This window comes from Drosophila melanogaster, chromosome 2L (genome assembly GCF_000001215.4).
Source record: "Drosophila melanogaster chromosome 2L".
Lineage (NCBI taxonomy): Eukaryota > Metazoa > Arthropoda > Insecta > Diptera > Drosophilidae > Drosophila > Drosophila melanogaster.
This window is the reverse complement of record NT_033779.5, coordinates 7,664,514-7,691,087: the sequence shown is the minus strand read 5'-3', so window position 1 is coordinate 7,691,087 and position 26,574 is coordinate 7,664,514. Positions and strand designations below refer to the sequence as shown.

Here is a 26,574-nt window from a genome sequence, read left to right as displayed (position 1 = left end):
TCTTAAGCACGAGGCCGTCAGCAGAATTTTAGTCATTGCTCAAAATGCGTCTGCTTTGGTTGCTTGCCACGCTGGTGGCTCTAACAAGTGCTGGTATCCTTAAGGACTCTCCCAAAGAGCGTTATGATAACTTCAGGGTATACAAGCTCACTATCCAGAACAAAATTCAATTGGCTGCGATCGAGAAAATTGGCGAGCTAACGAAGAAGGTTAGTTGTTTAATACCACAGATCAGATGACGTAACCCAATCAATTCTTTTGTGTTTAGTACAATATTTGGAAGGAGTATGACGAGCGAAGTAGGCAGATTGATATTATGGTTAGTCCTGGAGAACTTAACCACTTTCAGGAGCTGCTTAAATTCAATAATATCAGCAGTGAGCTTATGATCGAGAATGTCCAAGAGTAAGTAGTGGAATGCGGCACAGCGTACGGGTTAATGCCACTCGAGTCGATAAGATCGCTCGATTAGCTAACCATTAGTGCGTGCTCATTTAAGACCATAAAGTTAACGATTGGATTCCCATTCAGGCGTATCGACGAGGAGCAAGTCACGCCGACTGCAGATAGCGCCACCTTCGGCTGGACGAAGTACTACGAGCTGGAAGAGATTGAGGCCTGGCTGGACGAGATTCTAAATGCTTATCCCTCGGTGACCGAGGAGTTCATTGTTGGCAAGTCCTACGAGGGGAGAACCATTAGAGGCATTAAGATCTCCCACAAGGCTGGCAATCCTGGCATTTTCATCGAGTCCAACATTCATGCCAGAGAATGGATAACTTCGGCCAGTGCTACATGGTTCATCAATCAGCTTTTGACCTCAGAGGATGCCGATGTGCGAAGTTTGGCCGATAACTATGATTGGCATATAATTCCCGTGTTCAATGTAGATGGTTTTGAGTACTCACACAAGAAGGTGAGTGAATGCTTTCACTGATTTTGACATCTATTTATATATTTAAATCATTATGCAATAACAGGATCGTATGTGGCGCAAAACACGTCAGCCACATGCCACGAATGCATGCATTGGAGCTGACGCCAATAGGAACTTCGACTCCTATTGGCTCCAGAACAATGGAGCCTCTGACAATCCCTGCAGTGAGACTTTTGCTGGGGATAACCCTGAATCTGAGCCTGAAGCCAAGGCCTTGGTCGAGTACTTGACCAAAATCCAGGACCAAATTAGTGTGTACATATCCTTCCACTCATATGGACAGTATTTGCTTTCGCCCTACGGTCATACCAATGAGGAGTTCCCAGAAAATTACAATGATATCCTGACTATTGGCAAAGCTTTTGCCGATGCCATTGAAGCACTGCCGTACGGAACCGTCTACCAGTATGGCTCTACAGCTGATGTGCTTTGTAAGTATTGCCTTAATAAAACTAAAATAACTAGCATGCTAAATTATGCCTACTAAATATTTATGACATTTTAAAACAGATGTGGCCACTGGAACCTCCGTGGACTGGGTGTTCAACGAGCTGGGCAAGAAGATCGGTTACACAATCGAGTACCGTGATAAGGGTCGCTACGGCTTTATCCTGCCACCAGTGCAGATCATTCCCAACTGCGAGGAGCTAATGGTTGGAATGCTGGCTTTAATTGAAAAGACCAAGGAGTTGGGCTACTTGTAAGAGCACGATTTATTTATCCCGAATTTATGATTTATTCGTGTTCATTAAAATACTTAACATAAGAGGCCAGCAAATCGTCCATTTTGTATCCTTGGGTGGTGCTGCACAGCAGCTTCGATGCTCCGATCATGTTACCAAAACGAATGTGGAAGTGGTTCTTACCCGAGCTCCAAATACCCAACTGGGAGTATTCATAGCTGCGAAGGATCTCCTTAGTTGTCGGATCCAGCATATGGAAACCTGTGCTGTTAATTGCGATTAAAAGAGTTTCGGGAAGGGCATCGTCATTTTGTTGCTTCACCACAAAGAATGTGGAACCGAAGCAAGCGAAATGGGACAGCTCTTGAAGGAACAAAATCTTGGCGTGATCTTCCGTTAAATGATCGCGGTGGACCTTGGGCAGGATCTGCTGCCTCCATTCGGCCACCGTTTGAAGCGGTATTAGGTCTTCAGGAATTAAACGTGTCAGCACTTCGGGCAGCCGCTGCAAGCTAACGTCATGATCTGCACTGTACACAAGAATTGCCAAACGCGAGGCCTGCTCGCAATCGATGGGATAGTAGCCCTTCAAGTATTTGTGCAGCTCTTGGGGATAGCTAAAGATCATATCTCCATTGAGGTCTTCGCCTGGATGGTTGTTTAACCATAACTTTCTCATGAAGTGCAGTTGGTATTGGCCATCGGATATGGAGCGTATGGTCCTCTGCTGTCTTAGCCAGTAGATGAGTTGGGTGATGAAATCAAAAACGAACTCCTCTTCCGGCATAGCATAGACCCTGTCGCCTGTCTTCAAGAAAATACTATAACCCACAGGTGATTTGAGCTCCAATCTCTGGGCTATGTCCGCTATGAGCTCTGCTCCCCGGGTGTGTGATTCAATCTCGAAAGCCTCAACCGTATCGTCGGGGAAATATATCTTGTGGTAGATATGCAGGCATCGCTGTTGAATTCCCTCGACCTCTATGAGATGTGGTGCCTTTTTTCGCTGGCCCTGTGCCAAGGATCGCTTCAGTCGCTTCAGGCAAGCATCGGCCAGGGCGTCTGCACGCATGCGCAGTAGTATGATCAGCTCCCTCATGACCAAGACACTGGGAGCCACCAAGCCCGTGGCCAAGTAAAGCAGGTCCCAGCCCCGCTTCTCGCTTTCACTGGAGGGATTATCGCTCAGTTGCTTCATCAGCTGGCAGTAGAGTTCGTCACACAACAGCGGATGCTGCAGTGCTGGCTGGAAAATGAGGTCCGTGTTGACCGGTAGATTGCTCCTTGCTATGTCACCCATGTACTATATGTTCAGAACGTATTGGTTGTAAGAACTATAAGATGTATCTTCTATTCATCCCATATCCTACCTTAAGAATATGATGATGCATAACCAATGCCTGCTGGAAAAGTGGCGGTACCTTAACAACAGCTTTGAGCAGCGGGGCTTTCAGAGGCTCAGGTGAAAACTTTGATAGTGGTGCCTTATCGGAGCTAAAAAAATAATGTTTGAATTAAATGCCATATTAACTTGGTTTACTTACTCCAATGGCTCCCTAAAGTGGCTCTCAGCCAGCTGAGAGATATTGTGTTGACGACGACGAGAGTAATTGGCTCTTGGAGTTGGTTTCGGGGGTTCTTGAAATCGGCCTTCTCGGAGGATATCTTGAAGTTTTTCACTCGGCTTGGTGAGCGTGGCCAAAACGCGAACATTTCCAGCTAAAAACTGACCCCACTGGCCATTGACACATCCCCTGTAGCAGTCTTGTGCATTACCAGCCATTAACTGGGCACCTGTTACACCTGCCTCGAATTCGATTAGGTCACCGGGGTTTAGCACTAGACAATCCTCTAGATCCCCCTCTACGACCGGATCAAGAGCTACGCCATAGCTTGAACGCTGTCGGAGATTATCCAGCATATAGTTTATCACCTCGTTGGCATCCTGAGCAGAGCTGCACTGCAGCACAAAATTGACGTGTTGGAAGGTCATAACATGCAGTTTATCATCTGATTCCACGTGCACTTTCAGCACCTCGCTAAAACAACAGGATGCCAGCACCTGTTCGGTTTCGTCGATAAGGAAAAGGCCCGCGGAATTAATGCCCAGCATAAGTTCATCGCTTTGGAGTTTTGGTCCCTCTTTGCGAACCACTTCAAACAGTCGGGAGTGCCTCATAGGCCAGGAGAGATGTGCAAACAGACATATATCCTCCTTGGCTCTCTTCTGCGCCTCCAATAGCAGGTCATTCTGTTCTTCTTTGACATAAGAGCTCTTCTCGTAGGTGGCAGCTATTAGGCGACTCCAGTTCTCAATGGCTCGCTCGCCGGGAGCTAGAAGATCACTTGGGACAAATGCAGTGATCTCCGATGGCTTCAATCGAAGAATCTCCCCAGGTCCATATTCTACAAAGCAGGCCAGAGCACACACCATTGCTATGTCCTTCTCGGAGCGACATCGATACTCTCCGCACTTCAACCCGTTTAGAATTTGCTTGTATATAAGTTGAGTGGCCTTGGGATCCATCGAGGGATCATACCAAGTGGCAAACATTTCCTTTCGGATGTATAGTTTCCAAGGTGCATCCAGCTGACGTTGCTCGCACTCCGAAATGGCATCCAGGACATGCTCCTGACCTGCTCCCAGCGGCATTAGCTTCCCATTCAATGACATCACCAATCCAAAGCCAAAGGTGTCGGTTAGCCCCATACCCTGACAAAGTTGATTGACTGCCTCTCGAGCTGTACTGGCCGCATCCACCTGCAATCTTCTCTGCTGCCCATCCATCAGGTGAATGTCCAACCTAAGCGGGTGGCGACCGCGGATTGCGTGGAGCTCAAATAACGAAGGTGGCTGACAGCGTGGTCCATTGACCAGGGTTCGCTCCAATCGCTGCAGGGATGGAGTGGCCTGCAGTTGGGCAGTTCCCTGCTTCATGAAACTGCGCAAGTGTGGCTCAAACTCCTTGCTGGGTGGAAAGCAGCTGAGGCATAGCGAAAGGAGCAACCATCCGCGGGAGTAGGAGCTCCGACTTGGGTTAAGATATAGCTGCTTGCAGATCTGGGCCAAGATTTCGTCTCTGCAATAATGAATTGTTTGGTTTGATGCAAAGAAATGTCCTGTCTTCTTGTCATAACATACCGTAAGCTATTCTTTATTATACCATGACCTATGATGAAGTGAATTTTCTCCAGGTGACTTGTGGGAACGTTGAGCCAGTGTTGATAGAATTCCTGGGCTTCCTTCTCACCACTAGCCAAAGGCTTTGGGATACGTCTTTGGGATTGGCGCACAAATAAGCGAGGCTTATAGGAATCAGAAGTGTTCAAGAGGCTTGCCAAATCACTCATCAAGTTTTCATTATCGAATACGTGAAGAGTAGGCGAGGAAACAACATCCGGCAAGTCGCCCATAAAGCGGAGTATAGTCAACCAAATGGCCTACAATTAAATGTTAATTATACTTTTATATGTACTCACTTTTCAAGGACTTACCTTAGAGGCCATCTCATCAATGGGATGTTCATGTTTTAACAAAGATTTCTTCAGAGGCTTTCTTTCGTGCTGTGCAGTGGCGCCACCGCCGAAGTAAGTAGCCGCATATTTCAAATAACTGAAATCGGAGGTGTCGATGTTATTTGGCACCGATTTAGGTAGACGTATTGTATCTCCAGAAGAGATGTTGTTAAGTTTCCTCAAGGCTGCCTGAAAGTAGTATATGATAATATGTTTATTTACAGGGTAAACAAAGTTTCAAACACCTATACAAGCTAGATTCACTCTCCCTAGTTTCGATCTCTTATACCAGGTACTAGCACAGAGTTTATAATTCTGCCGTATTAATTATTTCGACACCTGTAATCTGAGTGCCACTTATCGAAAGGTGCTTTACTGGTAAGCTTTTATAAATATAAACTGCGACCAGTGGTAGTACTGGTATGCTGCACCCGAAGATATGCCCTCGCGATAAGAACGGCGGCGATTATTTACGATCCCGTTTTATTTCATTTATCATTTGGTATTTGTTTTAAACTTCTGCCGACAACTGATAGCGTATGGGGTTGGCCACGCTTCGAAAAACTCAGGCCTCGCGGCGAAAATTTGTTTAGCACCCATTTAGTTACTGACTAAAGACGACACGACATGGATCTGCGTACTAAAAAATGGTTGGACGGGAATATTCTTCAAAATTTTGTTAAATAAAAATACAATTTAGTGCGGGTGGGTGCGGATGGTTTTATTTAAATTTTTGGCGGATTACCTTTGTAGCCTTGGCCCAAACAATTTATTCGTGGTAAAGTATTAGCACATTTTTTGTAAAGGGAAATTCCTTAGAGGAAATATAAACGAAAAGGTAAGGAAATTGGCTCATAAATAAGCTTCCTGATAATCTAATTTTATGGTGCTATAAAAATTCTTCATAAAGGAAATAAAGATCTTTAGTGGTCCTCTTAAGCATTTTAAATACACTTTGAAATCATGCATTTAAATTAATGCAATAAATCATTCAAAAAATTTTTACTAAATAACTGCATTAGCTTTCTTTAAATAGAAATTGTGGAAGGCTCCAGAACTTTATATAAAACATGTTATAATCATCTGGCAGGTTTAATAAAATAACAATAAAATCGCCTGTGGTGCGTCTATCTATTGAAAAAATTAATTTATTCTAATCAAGATAGCGTTTAAATGCCCTTGTAAGACACTTGGACTATTCATGTCCACTGTCACATTTGTATAAGTAAGAACTGATGACTCAAGCTCACTCATGGTTTTTTCGATTATAATGGTGAATGGTAATGGTGACGCTCACTGGACGTGGACACAAAGCACAAAAGCCGGATTGTGGAGTTCGACTTTACCCCATAACCATACAACCACAACCAACGCAGACGAGTAAACAACACACAAACAAAATGCGCATTAATGTCTATAGTTGCCTTAGAGAGTTTTATTTACAGAGTTTAATAATTATGATACATTTAGAAGTAAGGAAAATGTAACAAAACGCAATCACAAGCCAAGTTATATGTTTTTATATACAAGCCGACATTTACTGCACTTATGTATAAGATTTGTACATTAAAAAGGAACCCAATGGGTGGCCCAAAATCAACGGGATCGAATAAATTTGAAGCCAAGCTAAACTATGTCGTTGGACTGGACAAAACTCTGGAAGTGCGCTGATCAGTATGTTGGTACCATTTGTTTGGAAAATTTCGTTTGGTCAGTAGAGCTATGGCTTGTTGCCATTAGCAAAGAAAATATTTTTATACAGATAAGGAATCCCAATTAAAGCGCAATTTTCAAGAAGCAAATTTGTATAAGCTTTTTATCAAATGTACATGTTCTTTTGACTGAAGTTTGTAGAAAAAAAAGATTTATTTACAGTTTTGCGTGGATAATTGTTGGGTAAGAGCGCTTTCTAAGTCCTTTACCAATCGTACTGATCAGTACCACTATTAAGAGTGAATACTGTCCAGTTCCAGCCGTTTTAATATTAGCCATAGCTACGAGTGTCTAGTTTGTTCGGATCTTTTCCAGTCCCAGCCTGATTCGCTACTAGAGGCGGGTCTGGTTGACAATCTTCCTAGGCGCCGCCTCGTAATAGTTGACCGGGCGGGAAAGGAGCTTGGTGGGCACATCTCTACGCAGACGCAATGCCTGCTCGAACATCATAGACTTCTCTTTGACATTCGGCCCCAGAGGACCACTCACATCGGGTTCATCGTTTAGGAAGCGGAACACGTCATCCACCATTTGCTTGGAGGACTCCACATCAATGGTGCCAGGACTCTCGGGTATGGTATTAATTCTGGTAACGGCACTGGCCGGTCGAGTGGGTAGTGGGGCAGCTACTATCAGTGTGGTGGGTGGTGGTGGCAGGGAGTTGCGTGCTTGCAGGGTTGGAGCCTTTGGAGCCTCTTGCTTGACGGGCTTAGTTCGCCTCTTCTGCTGCACTGCAGCCATGGCCAATGCATTTCTGGCTGCTGCTTCGGCCTTGAGCCTCTGCTCCTCCTGCAATCGTTTTTCCTGCTGTTCTCTTTGTTCTCTCTCCTTCTGCTCCTTCAGTTGCTGCAGTCTTAGCAGTTCCTCTGCTTCCTTCATCTTGGCCAACTTAAGTAACTCCTCCTTCTTCAGCTGGTTCTGCTTTCGCCGCTCCAACAACTTTTTCTGGAAGTCCTTGCGTACCAGATACCCGCGACTCAAGGCCTGCAGTTTTATGGTTCGACACCTGACCATCGTGAACTTGGTGGTCAACTGCTGCGCAGCTATACAGGCTCCCAGGCGATGGAATCCCTGCCGCATAACCTGGTACTTACGACGCTGCAGGCGACCTCGCCAATATCTCTGAACCGTAATAATGGCCTCGCGGTATCTCTTCATGTAACGTCGGAACAAGACCCGTCTGATTCCTCGCTGAATTGTCACGATACTCTTGAGCATCAGCTGGGACCGCTGCAGTTCCAGGCTAGCGTCGTCCTCGTCCCGCAGGAACAGCTTTGTTTTTCCGTACTGACGATCAGAATCGGCAGGTAGGGCAACTTCACAGATCTGCCGCGCCAACTTCCGGCAGTCACATTGCTCCAAAGGTCCCACCGGTGGCACCAAGAGGCGATATCTCTCCACGAAGGCACGGTAGGCGTGGCGGATCGGATAGCCAGCCCTTCGAATGCGAGCCGTCTCCATCATTCCTGAGTAGCGCAACTGCCGCACGCACAGCTCCTTGTCAAAGTTCTAAGAAAAAGTAGAAACAGTATATTGTATTAGTACTTAAAAAGGTTCGAAAAGGTACATCCTTGAATTAAATTATTTCAACTGAATAATCTTTCACTCACCTTAGGTTCCTTGTATTCATTGGGCTTGATGCAACGGATAAAGTAGGGATGTGCCTGCGACAAAGTGCGCATCAGCATGTCCAGAGAGTTTCTGAATTTCACGCACAAAGTGGGCTGCTTCTTGGCCGTATCCATGGGCATTTCATGGGGGAATATGTCCACCAGATATTTATTTGTTGATCGCTGCACCAGAGTCCTAAGATCTCCGCTGAATGAATCCCTGTTCTTTTCAAGAAAGCCCAATGGATTGTACATCACGACGCCGGCATAATGACGGATTCCGAATAGAGACGTTTGGGTGGTTTTACCTTTCACGTAAATGGATCGATTACCATGCTGAACATGTAGCTTTTCGAGCAGAGTTTGATCAGTGCCCTTGGGAAACTTGGACTCTTCGTCGATGAGGGACATCAAGTTCATGGGTTTCATGCCAATTAGATCGAGGATTTGCTGATTATCCTGGAACTCAATGTGCTGCCAGTTGATATGCTCGTTCTGGTACTCATCCTGTTCCATCTGTGTGGAAGCTTTTGTTAGTAACGATATCACATATTTTATTTTGTTCACTTACCTTGAAGATATGTCCCACGAAAAATTGCTGTAGATTTTCGTTGGCATAGTTGATGCACAGTTGTTCAAAGCTATTATTGTCGAAGTTCTCGAACCCGAAGATATCTAGAACACCTATGCTATTCATGGGCTGATCCACTTGCTTGTTTATAGTCTCATTGATTCTTCGCACGATGCGCACAAAAATTCCATCGTACAACGATTTTACAAAAGCATCTCGACCCTCAATAGCCGCTTCCTTGGACAAACTGGTGGTCACGTGCTCACCATGCACAAAGATGGTTCTTTGCGTAAGAGCAGCATTCAGAGCAGATATGGGTATTCCCAGTAATTGAGCCACCCTCTGAAGATTTGGTGTATCGTCTATCTCAGCCGTAGCCAAATTGGCAACCTCGGTGGCTGTGAATCTGAGGTTTCCCAAGTGCAAAATAGCCGCCAGTAAACTAAGTATGCTCCACACTTCCTCCGGCTTAAATGAAAGCACTTTCATAGCCGCTCGAATATCGGCAAAATCCTTGGCATCACCTCTTCCTGGCAAAGTAAAGCATCCTCCTTGGGCCAAGTAATGATACTGACTTGGCGATTGCTCCTGTAGCTTTAGGCGCTCTCTCTCCGCAGTTGAAAGTCCCGCCAACATGCAGTAGAAAATGTGATAGTTGCGCTCATCGCGACTCTGGAAAACAATTCGGGATTTTTCCAGAAGATACTGCTGGATTCTAGCTCCTTGAATAGCGCCCTGTGGCGTGAATCTGATCTCGATGTACTTTCCGAACCTTGAAGAGTTGTCATTCCGTACAGTCTTGGCATTGCCAAAGGCCTCCATAATAGGATTGGCCTCTATGATTTGCTGCTCGATCCACGAGTGTTTGCCACTAATTGCGGCCAGATACTGAAGGATCAGCTTGGTGCTCTCCGTCTTCCCGGCACCCGACTCCCCGCTGATCACCACGCACTGGTTCTCCTTAAGTCTTTGTAGTCTCTGAAAGGCATTGTCACTAATGGCGAAAATGTGAGGAGGTAGTTCAGCAAGGGACTTATTTCTGTAGAGCTGTATCTCGCGATTCGTGTAGATAGGCAGAATCTGGTACGGATTGATGGCCACCAACATGGAGCCTGTGTAGGTCTAAAAATATTTACATATGGTTAGCTAGCTAGGCAACTTATTAAGTAAATACTAGTAAACTCACATATATTAATTGCTTGGCATATCTGTTCTGCAGGTTCCTCAGTATAGTGTACTCCTGTAAGTCACCCAAAGTGATCATATCCTCAACATCCTCCTGGGAGGTGATATGCATTGCCTTCAGGACATCCCCAGCTGGAACCCAGAACTGCTTGTTCCGGTCATCGCAAACTAGGGTCTGTGTTTTCTCCGTTCGCACAATTCGAGCCCCAAAGGGCACTGCGAATTCGCTGGTAGTATTTTGCGGCTTCACCCACACATACTCGCCCTGTATTAATGAAATCACAAAATATCAGAGATTAAAGTCAGGGAATTATTTAAATTATCACCAAAATTCTACAAGCCCAATATTAACCCAGTGGCAAATCAAAAACATTTTATTGGCAACTGGTAGTGGGTCATATCTCAAATGTAAATACTGATAAGATATTATTACACCGCCGAGTGGAAATGATATAACATTGGAAGTTTATAAATTTAAATTCCTGACTGTTCATAAAGTGAAAAATAAAGCCTGAGAACTTAACAGAGGCTTATATAGATATGACACATTTATTAAGGCAGAGATCAACGAACTTTCAACTTTATTTTTTAACTATTATTTAACTAACGAAACACCTTATATTCAATGCTTTAGTATATGGCGCCTATATTAGTCGATTTTAGACTGCGATAAGAAATCAGAAAGGTATCAAATGCGTTGTTAAATAATTAACCCGTGCCACTCTTAATTATCCAATGAAATATAGATATATTTTATAGCTTTGCCACACCCAAACCAATTTCGGTGACTTTACTTTGTCTGCTTTATATAAATTGCCTTAGAAATAGGTGAATGAAATATGGGTAATGAAAGCAAACGGTAGCCAACATTTGCAAGTAGTTGTTGCCAGGCGTTATCTTATCGGCGGAATGCCGATATACAAGGACGTTTTATCGGTATTTCGGAATAAAACTGTGAACAGAAGAAGACATGACATGGGAGCCGAACAAGTAATCATTGCCAAAAGCTAAGGATCACCACGAAGAGCAACAATTTTGAAATGATTTTAATCTACGTAATCTAGACAATTTGATTTTCTGGCATCAATCTTCTACGACCTTGCTTATCTACTTCGCGATAAGATTAAAGTCCAATCGAACCGAAATCAGTTGATGTCACCCATTACCACTTCCAAAAAAAAAAGACATGAGCACCTGCCATAAAAAACCGATCTATTTGTATTTTAGAACTATACTTTCGCCATAAATACTGATTGAAAATCGGTTGCTTATACTAAAGTGTTCGACCATGAGATCACCTCCTTAAACAATGAGTCATTTCTGCGAGTAATCAAAAATATTTTAACCATTAGTGTTAGCTAATGGGTGTATAATACTAATTTTTTTGGAAGGATTAGAATAAACAAAAACAGACTGATAACGAAAACATAATCAAAGGCAATGTATTCTACCTTAAGTAGTTTCGGGTTTACTTTAGCCAAAGAGTTTTATAGAGCTTTTTCGTATCTCTGTTCCTGTGGCGACTAAACTCAATCGATAATTGGCTTCGATTTTGATAAGACATTTGCTCAGAGAGGAAGTATAAGGAATTTATATAGTGCTATTTTTGGTTGTATTCTGCAAATGAAACCCGAGACATATTTGAGCTCGTGACGGACACAATCTTTTGTTAGGCTACCTGCTCGTTAATACTTTATGCCCATAATCACAGGTATTACTACATTCCAATTAACACCCCACGTGTAGGTGAGTGTAGTTGATAAGAGGAGGGAAGTTTAAAATTAAAATGAGACCCATGATGTGCCTAAAGCAGAGGCTCTGCCAAAGGAATGTGATAAAACGATTCGGTTATCATAGTAATTTTCTGATAACCAGAGAGAATGGATGGGAAAAACTGCCACGACAACCAGGAAGTCGATCTAAACGCTTACGGTTTTGGCATTCGCACTTACATGTTGCCGCACAAATTCGGACATGACTGCTTTTTTTTTTATTGGCCTGGCCAATTTCACTTCACCCCACTTCACAGACACACGCGCCGTCGACGGTTCTTAATTGGCAAATATTTGCCCAAAGATTTCGGTTCTGTTGCCACAGCCGTTTTTAATCGAAGTTTTCTGTAGTTCTGTTCGGTTCGGAGTCTCGCAAACGTCTGGGCTCTGCTCAACGGGGTCCTCGAACGATTCGGCTGGCGGAGTGAGTATTGCCAACTGTTATCTCGTCTGATAATGAATATTGAATGCTTTTTGGCAGCCCTTATCGTCACACTGTCTCCATATGGCGGCGCTCTCAGCGAAATACAAATTCGGCTTCCAGGGGATATGCCGTATGCTGCTCACCGCACCACATGCATTTTGCATACGTCATGATTAGCCATATAATCGTGTATCTCACAAATCGCCGCTTATCTAACCATGAGCTGCACATTGGCTTACATGCGAATATCACCGTAACTGACCCTGCCCATGAGTCATGTGATTGATCATGAGTGTTCCGTACCTCATGGATAACGCAAGCTAATACCAATATAATGCAATCTGAAGTACCCAGCCATGAGGTGGTGCCAATGACCAGCGTCGTTCAATTGCGATTTAGGGAAAGAACCATCATGTGCGATTAGAGCACATATCATTATTGTTTCAATTTGACTTTAACAGTTATTTTTTTTTTGTAAGAATACAGGGATTTCAAAGTTTTGTAATAATCTAGTAAATTTTAAATTAGAGTATTTAAAAACAGTATAATGTTGTAATGCAACTCAAATCAGAATAGAAAATATATTTTAATTACATTTTGTTTGGGTATGATTTAAATACAAATACTATGTAGTTTGTTTTCCTTTGCTCATCAATGAACCTTTTTTTTATTGTTAATTCATTGTTAGACAATCAAGTTGATAAATCAATTTCGAATTGACATTTGCTTCAATAATATAAGAATTTACTACGCAGTTCGTATTATTGATATAAGTATCACAAGCAGGTGTCTATTTAAAAACGATTACCTTTTTGAAATTTCTCCCTTTCACCCCACGCAATGTGTTCAGTACATAAATTTCGATTTCAATAAAGATTACAGAGTCCAACCGTTAATTGTTGGAATTCGTCATTCTCAACGCAGCGACAGCGCTTGTCATCTGCTTTAGTCATTTGTTAAGCTTAATAATCATAATTGAATGGGTTTGTTTATTTAGCAACCAGTGGTCGAGATACTACTAGCAGCAAATAAACAAAACTAACTTCATTTGAAGTGCAAGTGCCGGCTAATGCTTTTGTAAATAAAATGTATAGCCTCATTTAATCAATTGAATTTATCATATTTGTTAACGTATTAACTCATACTAAAATATTACTCATACGACATGTGGCCGTTTCCCTTTACGTTGTGCTCACTAAATAACAAAAAATGCTTACACAACATATATCAAAACTGAACAACCAAATATTGTTTTTCTTATTACAATTGCATTTCGTTTTAGAAGAGATTATCGAATGTATTTTTATGTACTCTACTAGCAGATTAGCGACTTGAGAGCTCCCAGACTGACTGGAGTTCACCATTTTCTCGTTGATACTAAATTTGGTTTTGGCTCTCCCCCTAACTTTTCGTTTGGCCGTAACGTCATCGTTGTCAGTAGATTATTTGGACGATAAGCGAGGGAGCAGCTTCAAGTGGCTGTAATAAATTGCAGGTGCCCATGGGGACAGCGAATAGCACGTGCCGGCAAAAAAAAACATCGGAAGACGCGAGTATCTGCGGCATCTGGGGTGTGACTTTCCCGGGCGCAAAAGGATGTGGCTGCCAATCCTGCCAACAGCAACCACTAATCCCCCTCGGCTTTTCTTCATTTCGCAGCGTAATCGAGTCCTTGGCGGAATGCAACGAACCCTCTTGGAAAGCTCGCAGGAGGGGCGAGAGGTGCGCGTTAAAAGCGCAATTAGGATTATCCTGCAAGTCTGCTTAGCAGGAGCAACATGCGGACTAGCCGGGGCAGCTTAGCCAGCTGAGCGAGCTCAGCTTTTGACCCACTTTCGGACGTCACTAATTCGTCGGCGGATAAAAGCAAAGAAAGAGCCCAAGGTGGCTTTGCACTGAGAATAAAATGATTTGCAGTGTATTCTTAGCATATGTATAAAAATTTATCAAGATAAATAAAATGGATGTTAAATTACTACATTTTAGTAAATTTACTTTTCTTTTTAATACTCCTAAGGGAGCAACTATACAATTTTGTCATAAAATGTTCGAAGCAGTCTAAAATTAATATAAATATTGTAGTTAAATTTTTCTCTCTGTATGGAAAAATTAAAAAAGGGCCGAAGATCGGCGGATAAAAGCAAAGAAAGAGCCCAAGGTGGCTTTGCACTGAGAATAAAATGATTTGCAGTGTATTCTTAGCATATGTATAAAAATTTATCAAGATAAATAAAATGGATGTTAAATTACTACATTTTAGTAAATTTACTTTTCTTTTTAATACTCCTAAGGGAGCAACTATACAATTTTGTCATAAAATGTTCGAAGCAGTCTAAAATTAATATAAATATTGTAGTTACATTTTTCTCTCTGTATGGAAAAATTAAAAAAGGGCCGAAGATGACAGCAAAGACTTTTCACTTTCCTCTGACGTTTCGCGGATCGCTGGTGGCGCATAAAAATTCAATTAAAGACGGCGGCGGCTGGCCAAAGGACGTGAACACAAGGCGAGTGTGCCGTCATAAATTCCATGCCGATAACGCGGCGTATGCGCAATGTCGAGCAATTTGTTCTGAGTTGCCAGTTGCGAGGTGAACCCCAAGCAATCATCGTCAGGCGAGCAATTTACAATGTTTGCCGTGTTCCTCAGATAGCAGCATCGCATCCACCGCTGCATTCGCTCGCTGACACTGATAATTCAGTTGGCGATGTAACACCTCCACCACCCACCACTGCCCCCAAGACAATCAACCACCCAGCCACCCACTCTCGAACAAATTGTTGACCTATATTTGGGCATCAATGAAACGCGAGCAGATGTGGCGAACAGTTGGCGAAGGGGGAAACAACAACTGCACCGCGTTTTCAATGCTGTTGAGTAAGTTGAGTAAAAGCTTCTGGTAGCCGCTTTGCTGGAGAAAAGCTGTGTAGCAATCACTCTTTCCTCATCGGTGCTTTGTCAAAGCTTTGCGACTGGAATGAAAAGCTCCCACACTCTCCCAAACAAATTAGTTACTTTTTCCAAAGATAAGGATATTCGCGGCTATAAATTTGTTAACAACGATTTTCACATGCGTGAGTTGTTTCAATTAAAGCAAAATTAATAAAGAAAAGTTAAAACGGAAAAAGAGTTAAGCCCTAAAATGTTGTTCTTTAATATAAGACAGAAACTGAATTATTCTGTTTTTGCCTGCTTTAATAAGTCCTATTGAATTTCTACATCACTTACCATATCATTTTTAAATTTCAATGAAATATTAAAAACTACAACATACATATACGGGTAATAAGAATGGGCCACTTAAACAGCTGACTTCCATGAAACCGTTATCCAGAAGATACTATCAGATACTGGCGACCGTCGAAGCTCCTGCTCCTGGAAGGGGTAATCAGCTGGACAAATCCAGAGAGAGCGAGAACGGAACAAGTGACAGTGGAACAGGCAAATCAACCGAAAAGGGAAAAGGGTGTCAATGGAAGACCACAAATGGAACTTTTTGGACACTTTCTCTCTGTCTCTCGGTTTTCCACTCTCTTTTAGGAGGAAATAAAGGCGGCAAGCGGCTGGCAGCTTTTCAATCCAGTTCGAGTCAGCCAGCGGAGTGGACGTCTCTATTTCTCAGTGTAATTCCCAACCGATTCTCTGCCGCGTCGCGAATAAAACGGTAGTTTTAAATTAAAATTTTAACAAATTTACACTTAATTTAGAAAACTAAGTCAGATTATTGAATACACAAAATTTGATGATGTATATTGACTATTCGCACACGACCGTCATTGCGAATGCCATCAATTATTTAAGGCATTTATTTTGATTCAGTTTCCTTGTGCTTTTGTTTGCTGGTTGTCCCACAAAAACAGAAATTGTTTGCCCTCCAGGAGCAACAAAAACAACTGTGAGCGGAGAGTGCAGAGAGCCGATGGACACCGAAAAATCCGAATAGGAAACATACCGAAGTCCAAAAGCACCGAGCACCAAACACACGGAAATTCAGTCGCGTAAGGGCATCGCATCAGTCCACACCGCATCGGATCTTCGAGATACATTCGCATCTGTAAGATACAACCGCATTTTTGGGATACTCTCGCGAGTGAAAATTTTTTCGGCAATAAGTCAATTAAAAACCCGAATCTCAAACCATCAATAAATCAGATAATCAAATACCGGAAAATAGGCAAGCAGGAAAGAGGAACTCTAAATCAAGCTCAAAGCTCTTCTCACCTTTTCCTGGTTACAGGTGAGTTCAGTGGCTGACACTTGGGGGAGGTGGTGGCCTTTTATGACCTATTTGAAATCTGAAGGGCTGTAAATGCAATTATTCGCCAGCCACAATGCGTATCTATGCGTTTGTTAAAGTAATTTAGAAGTAATTGAGAATTCTGTGGAATCTAATACATTTTGACTTAATGAGATAATGGGTAACTGGATGCCGAATTGGCTAACTGGAATTCTATATCCGTATAAAGACCGGTTTCCAGCATAAAGCAGGATTCATTAACCCCTTAGAAGGTCAAATACTTTTTCTTAAAACTCTCCACAACTTTATTTCAATTCCGAATGCAATTTGCTAGCGAGTCTGTGCGTTTCTCGTTTTGTACAGCTGCATGGACGTCATGGGGGGATTATGGAAGCATATTACGCATACGCCCCATCCGCCAAAAGCAAGTGCAATTGGAGATGATGATTGTCAACGTTCAATGGAGCATCCATTGCCATTTCTTTTTCCAGTTCCCCATGCGGTAATTGCAGCGCCAACTGCACGAACTATTCCTAATGAGACAGTTAAATCGCAATCGTAAAGCTAGAGTCCCGTACTCATTTATCCATCTGCGTCTACCCCTTCTCAGATTTTGGTGAAGAGAACCCTTGAGGAACGCGCTCGGTTTCCTTTGAATGCCGCTGCGTTTCTTTCTCAATCTCAATTGGAATGCATTGTGCCCAAGGACATCTGCAGAAGCAAAGGAGCAGAAAAATGGTCTTCTAGGTGGTTCGAAGGGAGGCCTTTTGCTTTAGCGGTACATTACTCAGTTTACTGCCGGATTATAGCCTTAAGCCGTTCGGAAGTTTCTCAAGGGGTTGGGATACTAAACGAGCAGACAGCTAATGTCCGTCCCTCCACATTTTACGAGAGAAAAAGCGGAGACAGAGCAGTAGGATTTCCCAAAATAGACAATTTTCTTTTTTTTTTTTTGACTCTCTCTCACTGGAGAGTAGGGAACCCAAACGGAATCAGTGAAAGTGGCATCGACAAATTCGATTTGGTTACTGCCTGGTAATAGACCCTAGGAATATTTATTGGAATGCAATAACCACTTTTTCTGGATATTTTAAAATGTTGGGATAAAAATAGCTAATTATATCCAATCCATAAAAAAAAAATCAAAAGTTAATGAATATTACTTTCAACATAAAGATACCCAAGTGAAAAGATTTCTTTCTTCTCTGGCAATTGTTGTCCCGTGTTAATCTAATAGAAAACGATTTGTTTTGTTGACATTTTTCTTTTAACGTTTCCCCAATTTTATTGTGTTTGTGCAAACATTTTTATTTGATTCCGACTTTTGCTTCTTCTTGTCTCCGTTTTTCCATTTTCAGTGATTTGATTTTCATGTTAACTTAGATCACTCGACTGAATCGATTTTCCTGCGGGCGGAGATAACATTTAAGTGCGCCCAAGTGTCGCCTACAATATTTCCGAAATTTATGCTAATTATGCAAACGCCTCTGTACAAACAGCAAACGCTGCGTATGCGTAATACTTTTGGCCATATTTTGCTTTGTTTTGACAAAGACAACAAAGGTCATGGGATGTGAGGGTACCAGGCGTCGAGATTTCTTGGCGGTGATTCTAAAAATAGACAATTGAGTGAATCATGGATTCACTAAAGAAAAAAGTATTTTGTTAGGACTCACATGAGTTGCTGGATAAAGTCTTGATTCGAAAGGGCTTGATTTGACAGGGCAGTCATTACTCAGGACAGACAATAAACCATCTAAACCCCTCTCTTCGTTGAACACCCTCTGAATTTCTAGAGAACGTTTTCGTATCGACGAAATCTTATATATCTTCGCTGATTTATGCGTTCTATTCCAGCGAAAATGTTTATTCTGAGCCCTTTTTTGGAGTGCCAGAGAATTAGTTCATCCTGCCATGTTGGCCACGCCCCATCGCTCACCCCGCCCCTTTGACCAGGATTTGTTTTGTGTGTTGCTTTCAATTTGTTTGTTTATTTCACTTTTCGAAAAAGGTCAAAGTTAGCCACATTTTGTTTCGCATTCGCTTTGGGCCTTCACCCATATGTGTTTGTGTGGCTCAGAGGGGCGTTTTGGGTGGGCGTGGCTTTTGAAATTTCGTTTATGTGCTTTTCTGACATTCATTAAAAGTCCAGCGAGCGACGAAAACTTTGAAGAGATTATCGACTAGGGCAGTCATAATATTTATGGGCTCGCGGGAAAGGTCAGGGATTGACCTTTACCTACCCCAAAAAAGTACTTTCATTGTTGTCCCAATTTAACAAACGACACTAACACTTGATCTGCGATAAGAAAATTGAAATCAAAGGCAACCCCACAAAGGAAAACCTGGGGGAAATATTCTGGTAGACGGGGTTTGACATTTTACAAATGCCAGCAATAAAATTAACTTAAATAACGTTTATTCTGCGCATCGAGTTTCAACCAAGGCGGGGGTTCTTCAATTCAGAGTTGGTGGGGGCAAAAAGTCGAGGCAGCCTTATGATGTTAAATGACTTTGACAAGCAGCGTAAAATTGTGGGAGTAATGAAAATTCTGGATTGTATGAGCTGCTTGTGAATACTCTTGGAAAATTTAAGTGCTTACAGATCCCCATAACATACATACAGAACAGTATTTTGTTTACGTTGTAGGTTTTTGAACTAGACGTATAACAAAACTTAAATAATTAAATATGTAGTGCAGTTGTTACTTAACAATAATAATAATAATCCTAAAGTATATCTGTATTTTGAATATTCATTTAGGGTGTCTTTTAAATGCATCTTTGAAAACAGATGAAGTGAGGTCTTATCGTTATGAAAGTTGCCCTCATTTCCACTATGACATTAGGGGAAAGTCCCACCCGTTTTTCACACCACGTCCTGTCATAAATCGTGAAATATGCAAATATTCCTCGTGTCGATGTATTGACAGCACACGGCAATGTAATTCTAATTTATAACCCAAAGTCATTTCCAATATGCAACATCAGCAAAATGAAAAAAGGAAGCAAGCCGTAAATTTGCATCCCCCTTTCAGGACAACTAATTATAAAGTTTTCCAAATGAGTTTTGTTTAAGTTGACTAGGTTTTGTCTAACCGCAAAGTTTTGTTTCGAGTTGGGCTTAAAAGTAGGCAATGCTTTTTGTTTATTATTAAGCTCCGATGAGTTAGCAACATTATAATGACGTCCTTATAATTTAAATCCATAATAATAGTGAAGGGACTTCCAGCTCCTTGAACTTAATCGTGTTTTCTTTTCCCCGAATGAACAATTAGGGTTTCAATTAACAATCAATTTGCATAACAAACGAGCTGACCCACGCATTGCAGTAAACAATTAAATGTATACATGTGTGCGTCCACAAATATGTTTATGTATTTAATTTTATGACCGTAACCACACATACAGAGTGTAATCCTTTGTGCAGAGAGTTCTGGGTGTTGATCCGTTCGACATGCGAGCAACAACTTCCGCTTCCGGTACTCGAAACTGAAACACAAATCATATTTCCGCTTTGCATTGGCAGACCCTAAATACAAGGAGGTGCGACCAGGTAAATGGTACAAATTTGCTGCCAATCGCGACTAATTGGCAGCCGCACATAAGTACCAACATACACACATGTGCTGGTAGGTGTAATCTGGAAATTAAACATGGCGCTCGCATTTGAAATGCGCATTTCCGGTTCGCTCGTTTCGCCATTGCACCGGGACAGTTTCATTTATTCATTAGCTGCTGACCAGGCCAACTTTCCAGGGGTGAGAGTCCTACTTTGTCCTACTTTACCCCAAGCTGAAATAAATTCAGAGGAACGGGGGAAAGCGCAAAAAAAAACCCCAGCTTTCAACAGTCGCCGCTGCAGGTGGCAACTTTTCATGGTGGGAAACGGCGGGGTGCTGGAAACGAAGTGCACGGAAAAAAAGAAGCTTTTAATTAATTGTTGTATTAATTAAACTTCGGGGTCATAACTTTGAATGAGGACAAATAACTTTTGTTTTCGTTTCAAGAAAAAAAGTAAATCCACTTATAATTAAAGTTTAAAGATAGGAAAAACGAGAAATGACGGTAATCCTTTTACTTCAATCGATAATTTACTTACTAAAATGTTCTTCTGGAGCTTTAATTATCACATTTAAATGTTAAATAAAATTTGGGTTTCGAATGAATTTGTTTCTTACAGTGTATATTTGTGGCAACGGCTGAGTTTAGCAGGTGAGCCGCACTTTGACGACATTATTACGACGTGCGGCTGCTGCTCCTGTCGCAGTTTTTTCTGCTTTTGTTGTCCTGGCCGTGTTGTCCTGTCATTGGCTTAACAGCTAATGGACTGAAATGGCTATTGTGGTTTCCTTTTCGGCCATTTTCCTACCCCACCCTCTATTTGATCTGCTTTCGTGGCCTCCTTCGACGTGGACCAACGTTTGTCATTTGTTTTCGGCTTAACCGGGATTTGCAGGCCGGCAATCATAATTAAATTGGTCAACAGTTCGGGGCCAGTTCTCAGAGGATATATTCTTCTTTTGAATGAGATTGAACCCACTTTTCTATGAAACAAAAAGAAAGGGGCATACAGATAGACAAAGGAGGCAAAATATCTAACACAAAGCAGACGCCTAAGGGGCTTTTTCGCCTGTGAGTCGGTTTGCTCAGGTACGATATGATATGGACCACAAACCGCAGTTTAGTATGCACCAGGACAAGCTCTCCCCAACGCCCACTTCATCGTATTCAGGTCACACCCACATATACCAAGTGAAATAATAGTAAATTTATCATCCAAATAAACTTTTTCGTGTCCCTCTTGCTCTGAATAATGAAATTGGTGCATTTTAACGTCAAAATTGTTACAGTAGATAATATATTAAATATTTTTTTTGAACACGAACATTCAAGTAGGTTCACTGTCTTTTCTCTCAGTGTGAAAGAGGAACCACACCGAGCTTTCTCAATAAGCAAATGTCAAATTGTGGTCGCATGTTATGACCAAACCCCGTCCAGAGGGGGTATGCAAATGAATTTGTGTGCGAATGCAAGTTTATTGTAATTTCTGGCATAATTACTTATCCAACAGAGATAATGGAAAGTGGGACACAGCTTTGGAGGACTCAAGTCAACTGGAGAGCACATCCATTTGCATAATCCTGAAGTAAGCTGAATGAACGAGGGTCGGAATTGGCCCCAAACTGCGCTGGATTAGCAGGTGGTTTTAACTGAACTGAACATTTGAACGATCTCCATATATTCCCCACAAGCTAGTATTCACTGCATTCTAATTGGGGAATTCAAACGAAGACGTTTTGGATACATTTTATATGCATGAACTCAGCCGTTTAATCGATTGCGATTGAGAAGTTTATTCAGTCGGTGAAATGGAAATAAACATACCTTTGAATGGAATTCAGTTGGGGATTTCCAAGGGGATTGAGTCCTTTGGCGTTGATTCACTCCTCAAGGAATTTCCGCAGTTGACTTAACTTCTTAGATTCGCATTAAAAATAAGCCACATCCCTTCATTAAATCAAAGCGAAATATCAATTCCCACTCAACTGTTGTTATTGGAAAGCGATAGGCGAAGAGGAGACCCAAAAAATAGGTAGAGTACCACGGGGTCCAGATAATTCCTGCGGACAAGCAAAGCGGCAAAAATGACTGACAGCCACCGAGCTAGACAAAGAGTAATGTGAGAAAAGTCGGAAAAATGTGGAGCAATTGAGGATGATTTAATTATGCAAAAGCAGCGTGGACAGCAGACGTGAGTCCAGCGTGAACGGTCCTTTGCGCATCGTTTGCGAATAGAAAGGACACGGCCAGGACACAGATCATTAATCATTTATGCACAGTGTGAATATACGTGTTTGCGTCTGTCTGGACTCCTTATTAATTGGAAACGTTTCATTCACGCAAATCAGTTGCACGAAAAAAAAAAACAAACAAAATATCACACTAATGAGTTTCGTTCCTGGAATATTTTATTAAAACTAAATAAATGTTGAATACATAAGAAATAATGAAATTTTAATCACTTGCAACTCAGAATTCAAAAGCACTCGCAATAGTTTATTATCTGCAAGGCAATTGTACAATTGTTTGTACAGAGCTATTTCGAATCATAATTAAAAGGGTTGCAATTCAATATTGAGACTTAAGTGTGTAATTTGTTTTGAATTGTATACATATGATGATGATACATGGACATAAATAATAGGCTTGTAGTCTAAAAGCCCTTAATTTTCTTTGCCAGTCGTCAGATCTAAGTGCTGTTTTAAGCCAGCTCAGACGTTGATTTGAGCCCATTTGCATTTCATCAGTTATCCGTCAGCAGCCAGATAACAATTATCCCATAGCCAGTTATAATTCCTCACTGCGTTCCAGAGCAATTTGTTCGACTGATTGCCGCGGAAACAAAAGGAGGCTGACAACTGTCAACATCTCGGGACATTGTGGGACGAATGTTGCTGCGGTTTTCGACCATTATGGGGATTAATTGAGGCATTGTCTGCGGGTTGGTCGGATTCCCTTGCCATCTGGAGCTTGGGGCATATGTCAATGACGTCAGCGTTTTCTGCAATGATTTTCTGGGAAATTACACACCACCACCACCACCAAGAGTGTGCGCTAATTAACTGCGAGCGAAGAGGGAAATGTGCCAACTGGCAGCCGGAATCGGTTAATTAATCTCTTTACCGGTAGGCAGCGAAACCGAAACCGTTTCAGCGTTTTGGTGGCATTTCCTCTGCTTCTTGGCGGAAAAGGAAAATGTGTGTCAGGGCTGGAATGCTTAGGGGCGAGAGGATGGCAAAAAGTGTCCTTGGACAACATTCGCATGCAAAACATTTTCGAAAATGCGAGGCGACAGCAAGGCAAACATAGCCGCAACATCGCTGATATCCTTCTTGGCACTATGAACTTATTTCTTGCTTTTTATGACGGCTGTTCCCCGAGAAACTTTTCAATTTTGACAGAAAATAACGGAAGGCGAAGGATAAATCTTTCTGGGCTGGAAGGGATTTCTGTTTGTTCCGTGAAATAATAAGAACGTGTGAGCAACTCAAAGAGATTTCAGCTGAATTCAATTTTACTTGGCGTAACAAAATAAAAAAGACCACGACGACAGAGAGAAAAACAAACAAAACGTCAACAAGGACGTGGCAGCCAACCAGCAAGTGCCAGGATTCAGTGCCACATGGTTTTCGGATTGTGAGGAGGTGTCTGCTGGGATAACATTTTAATAAAAATAAATTCAATCAACACATTTGTTTGCTGAGTTTCGATTCCAAGAGTCAGCCCGCGGCTACCAGATTTGGCATATTAATAATATTTACTTGAAGCAGCAGTTGGAATAAAAACGGGAAACAAATACTTGGGCTATATATTTGAGTGCATTGTTTAAATGGATGTCAGTGTGTGGGCTTTGTTTTATATATTATTAATAAAAATGGAATGTATCTTCAAAGTTCTATCTAGTTTCACATCAAATTAATCGAAGCAGATCTCGAGGCTTGATTTAGGAAGGACACTAAGCTAGAAAGCCACTTGACTTCATTTTATTTTTAACTTTTTAAGTTTGACCTTCAAGCCCAACACACATTCACAAAAAACATTCCTTTGGATAGCAATCGCGATTTATGGTTAGTGCCTTCACCTGCAACGTCCCACCACGTTTACCATTACTATTATGGCTTTCTGCGAATGTCGTCGGGGTCGACTTCCTGGCTTCCTTGCCAATTACAAATGTCACCTTACACATAAACACATTGTTGTGCAATCAAACAGACCGTAAATAACAGAAACCATCCGAATTTACGAGGCACCCAGTCTGGGGCAGTTGGCCGCGGAGGGTGTTTCTGCACTTCCGTTGCATGTCCGTCTTCGTTCGCCTTTATTACATCCGGTTCGGGGGGAGTGAAAGGTGAAAGAGGAAAAGGTCGAACATGGCCACGAAGTGCGGCAAGTGAATCCACATCCGCACCACAGATGGTGGTCATGGACTCTTTGTCATTACCACATAGCTGGAACATTAAAAACGCATTTCCAGTGAATGGTCAATTTTGCGATCCGCCCAAACAAATGTCAGAGTCGTGGGCTGTCCGGTGAAAGCTTTTCCGACCACTTTTCCTGCCTGTTATTTGATTTCTCCTCCCGCTCTGCAATCAATTTTATTGATTTGAATTCGCATTTGATTGCATTTCAATTCGATCGGATTTCACTTTCTTTAATTGCGTTGCGTTTCAAATTTAATTTACCAACGCATAAACACACTCCCGTTCATGCAGATACATACACTCGCACTTTACCCAAAAACACAATTGAATAATGATAATTTCACACGTACTTTTCGGGGCGAATAGCCGGCGTCCATTTTCTACGCCGACTTGTGCGGAACTGACCAACTGTGTATATAGAGAGGGGCCCATGGCGAGATTTGTTTATTCGCTTGCCACATTATCTAGTTTTCCATGCCGTTGTTTGCCTTTCCTGCCACTCGGCCGCTTTTCTTTGCCATTACCATTGCCATTGCCGTTTGGCTGATCTGCGGAAATGGGAAAATGCGAGAGATGAGCCGAAAGAAATGGCAAATGGGCGAGAACTAAATCTAAGGGAAACAGTTCGCACCACATCTGCGATGCATTTAAAAATTCAATGAAATGACACAAAATGTTATCAGTATTCCAGAATTCTTGTGTTATATTGACTGTTAACAGCAATGGTGGTATTGTAAAATTTAAAAATATACCCTTACGTTGTCCAACCTTCTCAGCCTAAGTTTGAATAAAAAGAAAATGCATTGAAGGAGTCAAACTAAAATTAAAAGTAGGCAATTAGCTGGCTTAGCTTGAAACTACTACTCGAATAAATACCCTGACGTGTAAGTGGCTACAATTAGTCCTTCCGTAATTCCCCTCCCCAGTGTCGCATTACATTTTGCTTCAATTAAGTTTGGGTAATGCCATTCCATTGACACTCAACCAACCCAAATGGAAGTTGAGCGTAATGGCTTAATTAATATTATTAACGAACAGCTCTTGCTGTTCGCCAATGACCTTCTAATTAATGTTTTCGCAAGCGATAATCATAATAGCCTAGAGAGCCACGCCCCACGCTTACCGCCCATTCGCACGCATCAAATTGAGCGACAACGAATTCTAAGCAAAACTTTCACCGTGCCGCCAAATTATGAGTTTACACGCAACAACGAGGAAATGTGTGCGTGGGACCTTGAAAGTTTTCACTTGGCACCATATTTTCCCATCGCATCCACCCCGAGAGTGGGTGCGGTTTTCATGCACAGAGATTAACATCGCAATAAAAAAAATAGTGAAGATTATAATCATATTATTAAGTTATAAAAGAGTGAGCTAAACTATCAACAGATAGCTAATATTTGACAACGAATGATCAATAGCTATTTAGAGGAAGAAGAAAAAGTGGACAAAATAATTTTCCTCTTTGGTGCACACATTTCGCTCAGTGTGCCATCAGCGAAAGGGCACGACTTCTAGGAAAAACTTGATTTGACTGGCGTCGAGACAAATCACGTTGACTAGCTCAACATGACAGCTGCCCCAGGACCCAGGACCTGCTCCTCTGACCCTCAATCCTTGGATGCCGCCAAGGCAAAACGATGATAAATGAACCCGCTGAAAGTGACACTGATTTTTGGTCAGCTGCAGTTGATTTCCAGTCGAAGCGTGCACACGTTGCGTATGAGTAATGTCCTTGTTGTCAGCATTTATCTCAGCACTCTCCGCACTTTGCTAACCCTCATTTGATTTCCTCACCGCATGTGGGTGTCGCATTATTGACAATTTTATTAGGCCATTTTTGTTTGCCTGTTTATAATGCCGCCCGCATAAAGTAAACTCGTTAATTTCATAACATATGCCAACACATTTGGTTTTTGGCGGTATGGGGCACTCGTATA

General features: G+C 42.0%; 3 protein-coding genes and 1 long non-coding RNA gene across 11 annotated transcripts in view; 3 read left to right on the top strand and 1 right to left on the bottom strand.

Moving 5' to 3' along the window:
* The first annotated feature begins 26 nt into the window (after nucleotides 1–26).
* Nucleotides 27–1,777, top strand: CG18585 (uncharacterized protein). 2 transcript variants are annotated; one of them, NM_001273284.1, is made up of 5 exons: nucleotides 27–209; nucleotides 269–405; nucleotides 532–916; nucleotides 981–1,368; nucleotides 1,448–1,777. In NM_001273284.1, exons 1-5 carry the CDS (start codon nucleotides 45–47, stop codon nucleotides 1,639–1,641), a joined length of 1,269 nt encoding a protein of 422 aa, NP_001260213.1. In that variant the 5' UTR covers nucleotides 27–44; the 3' UTR covers nucleotides 1,642–1,777. The 2 variants fall into 2 exon arrangements, with proteins under 2 accessions (NP_001260213.1, NP_609132.1); NM_135288.4 differs by having other exon boundaries at nucleotides 1,448–1,712.
* Myo28B1 (Myosin 28B1) lies at nucleotides 1,629–25,041 on the bottom strand. Of its 4 annotated transcripts, none has more exons than NM_164758.2 (10): nucleotides 24,985–25,041; nucleotides 10,217–10,480; nucleotides 9,031–10,152; nucleotides 8,460–8,975; nucleotides 7,339–8,358; nucleotides 5,116–5,325; nucleotides 4,763–5,061; nucleotides 3,165–4,700; nucleotides 2,991–3,114; nucleotides 1,629–2,923 (listed from the first exon to the last, which is right to left on the bottom strand). In NM_164758.2, exons 1-10 carry the CDS (start codon nucleotides 25,009–25,011, stop codon nucleotides 1,673–1,675), a joined length of 6,369 nt encoding a protein of 2,122 aa, NP_723294.1. In that variant the 5' UTR covers nucleotides 25,012–25,041; the 3' UTR covers nucleotides 1,629–1,672. The 4 variants fall into 4 exon arrangements, with proteins under 4 accessions (NP_723294.1, NP_652630.2, NP_723295.2 ...); NM_144373.4 differs by lacking the exon at nucleotides 24,985–25,041 and adding an exon at nucleotides 12,168–12,369; NM_164759.3 differs by lacking the exons at nucleotides 1,629–2,923; nucleotides 2,991–3,114; nucleotides 3,165–4,700; nucleotides 4,763–5,061; nucleotides 5,116–5,325 and having other exon boundaries at nucleotides 6,551–8,358.
* On the top strand, nucleotides 5,747–6,606 carry lncRNA:CR44148 (long non-coding RNA:CR44148). Its single transcript, NR_073738.1, has 2 exons — nucleotides 5,747–6,065; nucleotides 6,367–6,606. It is a non-coding gene; the product is annotated as a long non-coding RNA:CR44148 (long non-coding RNA).
* The window catches only part of Slob (Slowpoke binding protein), a 33,074-nt gene continuing 22,509 nt past the window's right edge, over nucleotides 16,010–26,574 (top strand). For 3 of the 4 annotated variants that reach the window (NM_135287.2, NM_001273283.1, NM_164756.3), the window contains exon 1: nucleotides 16,010–16,649. The gene's annotated coding sequence lies outside the window, so the exon portion shown is untranslated. The remainder of the gene's footprint in view (nucleotides 16,650–26,574) is intronic. The other variant, NM_001201782.1, reaches the window with a different exon arrangement.